This window comes from Limulus polyphemus, unplaced genomic scaffold, assembly GCF_000517525.1.
Source record: "Limulus polyphemus unplaced genomic scaffold, Limulus_polyphemus-2.1.2 Scaffold881, whole genome shotgun sequence".
Classification (NCBI taxonomy): Eukaryota; Metazoa; Arthropoda; class Merostomata; order Xiphosura; family Limulidae; genus Limulus; species Limulus polyphemus.
The window spans coordinates 213,079-216,865 of NW_013666491.1; the positions used below are offsets into that span (position 1 = coordinate 213,079).

At 31.3% G+C, this 3,787-nt stretch overlaps 1 protein-coding gene across 1 annotated transcript in view; it reads left to right on the forward strand.

Annotated features, from left to right (window-relative positions):
- LOC106461022 (protein timeless homolog) overlaps window positions 1–3,787 on the forward strand; it is a 43,841-nt gene that overhangs the window by 6,451 nt on the left and 33,603 nt on the right. The window contains exon 3 of the mRNA XM_022387830.1: window positions 2,004–2,214. Coding sequence (XP_022243538.1) covers window positions 2,004–2,214 — 211 coding nt within the window. The remainder of the gene's footprint in view (window positions 1–2,003; window positions 2,215–3,787) is intronic.

Here is a 3,787-nt window from a genome sequence, read left to right on the forward strand (position 1 = left end):
TAATGAAAGTGTTCCAAAATGCGACTTTAATTTCTTGACGACTTAATATATTTAGTCGATATTAATATAAGCAAGTGTAATAAAGAAAATTCAATTTTATAAAGACAAGTAACGATCGATATATACGTAACGTAGCTAGCTATAGTAATATAGAAAATTTAGAAACAATAAAGTCAAAACTACAAAAACTTTCGCAAATCACTGTAATTATGTTAGTCTGAGCCAAAGTAGAGTTGAAATTGTCCTACTTGTCTTTATAAAATTTTTAAATTTGTTATTATACTTATTTGTTTCCTTTTTTATTTGCTGCGAGCTGAAATGCTCGTCAGTTGATGGGGAATGTTTAAACTTAATTAATACAATGTAAGTTTAACAACAGTCATATATTTCAAAGTAATAACTTGAACACAAACTATATCTCAAAATTTTAAAATTATAACAAAGCTTCTTCATAAACAACATTTGCAGTTTGCTTTCCATCTATCAACAAATAAAGATTTTGAGGTGATCCCACCCTTTAACACCCTACATCTCACTGACCATGAGAAAAGCATGGTTGTTTGAGAAACAATCCAACAACTTTCATACTTTGACGTTGAATCCTTTTAGAGTATTCAACATTGTCTAAAGCATCAACCTGCCAAGATTGTTCGAGATTAGCCCAATACATAACCGATCCTGCTGTAGTAATATAAAAAGTTTTAATGATGCAAAACATATATTGAAACAAGAAAGTCAAAACTACAAAAACTTAATTACTTGAAATTTTTTATCCCTACATAGGCTCATATTAACGTAATTGCAGTGATTTGCCAAAGTAGGGATAATTCTTTTAAATTCTATGTAACTCAGTTTTTGTGATTTTGAATATATTGTTTCAATACATTTTGTAGCATTAAAACCTTCTATATTACTATAGCTAGCTAGATTACGTATATCGATCCCTACCTGTATTTATAAGATTTAGTTATTTTATTATACTTGTATATATACTAGTATCCTTTTTGGTACAAGAAAGGAACCATTGGGACCCCAAACGGAAGATTTCTGTAAAAGAATTAGAGCGTAATGGTTAGTCATTCTTTTTCTGTACGCTTATCTGGAAAAGTCACTTATTCACTTACTTACTTAGATGAAAAGTCGTTGAAATGGTGAATTTTTGATTCACTCCATAAACACGTATATAGCAATTTAGGAGACTTTATAAGTACAATAAGCTGTGGTTTTTGCTCAGCCAATACTGTGAAATAGCCATTTTTCAATATTCAGATATTTTAAATATGGTTTTAAGTGGGCGATTTTTATGACTGCAATTTTGTTTCATCACGATCACTACTATTAAGTACTACCGTACTTAATGATAAATCATAAAGTGATTAATGTTAGTTTTAGTGTTCCATTTCCGTCTTGTAGATAGAATTATATTCAGCGCTGCTTACTTTGCTTTCTTATTGTTTGTATGTTAATTTTTTTCCTAGCTTACGTTATATATATAACTATAAATTGTATGTGGTATACATTCACCCGTTAAAAGTTTATGGTGAGGAAGTTTACTCAGGTCCGGTTCGATGTATGACATTAAACCAAGTAACCCTAAACATAATATTAACGCGAATTAAAAAAAAAAGAAATTCTCCCGTCTTGTTCGAACACTTGTTTGTGTTGAATAATCTCTACCGTTATTGGTTGTTACGCTTAGGAAAGAGTAAAAATAATTATTATTAAAGAAGATGATAAATCGATTCTGAAAACTAGCAGCTGGCACTAAAACACCGTTACAGTCAAATTTATCTGTATTAGTGTTTATCTTTTGTTTTACAAATTAACAAGAACAGTAAACGTTGTTCATGAAACATCCTGCACCTTACTAGATACTGAATTAAGTATTTTGATGATCTGTTTTAATCAATAAGATCTTTATTTTTTATGAAACAAAACATTTAGGAAAATACATCATAGTTGTGTTATTTAAAAATTTGAATAGTTTGGGTCAAACTTCACAGGTTTGCTACGACTAAAGTAGTCCAGTCTTACGTCACTCTGCTGTCCGGATATCAGAAGAACACGCCGCATACGAATCATTGTATAGTTAAGATGTTACACAGGATTGCCTGGGATTGCAGAATGTACGGATTGTTATTTCAGGCTTCGGCGTTCCGGATCTTCCAGAATATTATGCACGATCCTCAGAGACGCGAGGCAGGTTCGGTTAAGGTACAGTTTTAGATTAATTTTATATCTAATTAGACTTAGAAAAGGTTTAAGCTTTAACTAAGAAATATTAACAGGTGCTGTTTGATAGTATAGATCTGGTAGACTTATTTAGTTTTTCACTACATCTTTGTTTCCTTATAGGGAAGTATTTTCTTCCTTTCACTACATCTTTGTTTCCTTATAGGGAAGTATTTTCTTCCTTTCACTACAATTTTCTGTTGGATCACTATTGTCTCCTGTGTCATAAATACAAAGAAATACAACTAATTTGCGTAATAAGATTCAAAATACAAAAAAAAAGGTTAAAAATCGCTCTAAGGAAAAGAGAAACAAGTCAACATTTTGACCTAACGACTTTTATTGGAAATATAGTTTTTTTATCTTCCTCTCATTTGTTCCATTGAATCATCTTTGTCCCTGATGTGCATGTTTTAACGATGTTGTCGCAGATGTTTGAAAATGGTGCCTTTTTCGGATCCAAATTTTCCTTTAAGTTGCATATGTCCAGCAAACAGAAATGCTACAATGGCTATGTATATCATCAATATTAATGGATAGAGCACAATGTGAAATTCGAATTTAAAATTATTCTCTCTTTATATACACAAGAACTAAGCACCCTTTCAAAACTTTACATTGAATTAATTTATCAATTCATAAACACTAGTATTACACTGCTAAATTAGAGACGGCTAGCGCAGATAGCCCTCGTGTAGCTTTGCGTGAAATTCAAAACAAACTAAACCAAGTCATCGCTAATGCTGGAGAGAAAGCTTTAGACACTGTATGGCATAATGGTTTAAGATTTAAATTAAAATAAATGGAACTACTCATTCGCTGGTTGTCCAACTTTCTTGAAAACAGAAATTATAGAGTTAATGTCAAGTGTCCCTCAAGGAGGGTTAGTTAGCCCTATATTGTACATCATGTATGTAAGCGACATGCCCCTGATAGACTCAAATTATAGTTCAGCGTCACAATTTGTAAATAACTACAACCAGTTTTAAATGAAATCGAAGAATATTGTCAAAAGTACAGAATCAAAATTAACATACCAAAAACAAAATTTATGTTATTTCCAAATTCTCTATCATTACGCAAAAACTCCCTGAAGTTATACCTGAATGGAGCTCTTCTAGCCCATCAGCAAAATTTTTAGGCTTTACATATGATTCCAAATTAAATTCGAAACAATACCTATCCGAAATTACATAAAAAGTGTGGCAACGAGCAAACTATCTTAAAAGACTCACAGGTAAAAACACAGGAGCATCATCTGAAAACATTATTAAAATTTACAAACAATACATAAGATCCGTTATAGAATATGCATGGCTCAACATAGCAAAAGCAAATTTGAATAAACTACAACCAATCTGAAATTCCATAATTACCACAGCATACGGGGTTCCAAGAACCATAAATTCAACATTCCTACATAAATATGCAAACATAGACATACTAAAAGACAGACTGATAGATTTCTCGTTACGTTACCTTAATAAAAACGTATACACTGAGTGGTCACAAGTAAATAGACACCTAATTTTTCGTCATTTAACTGATTTATGCT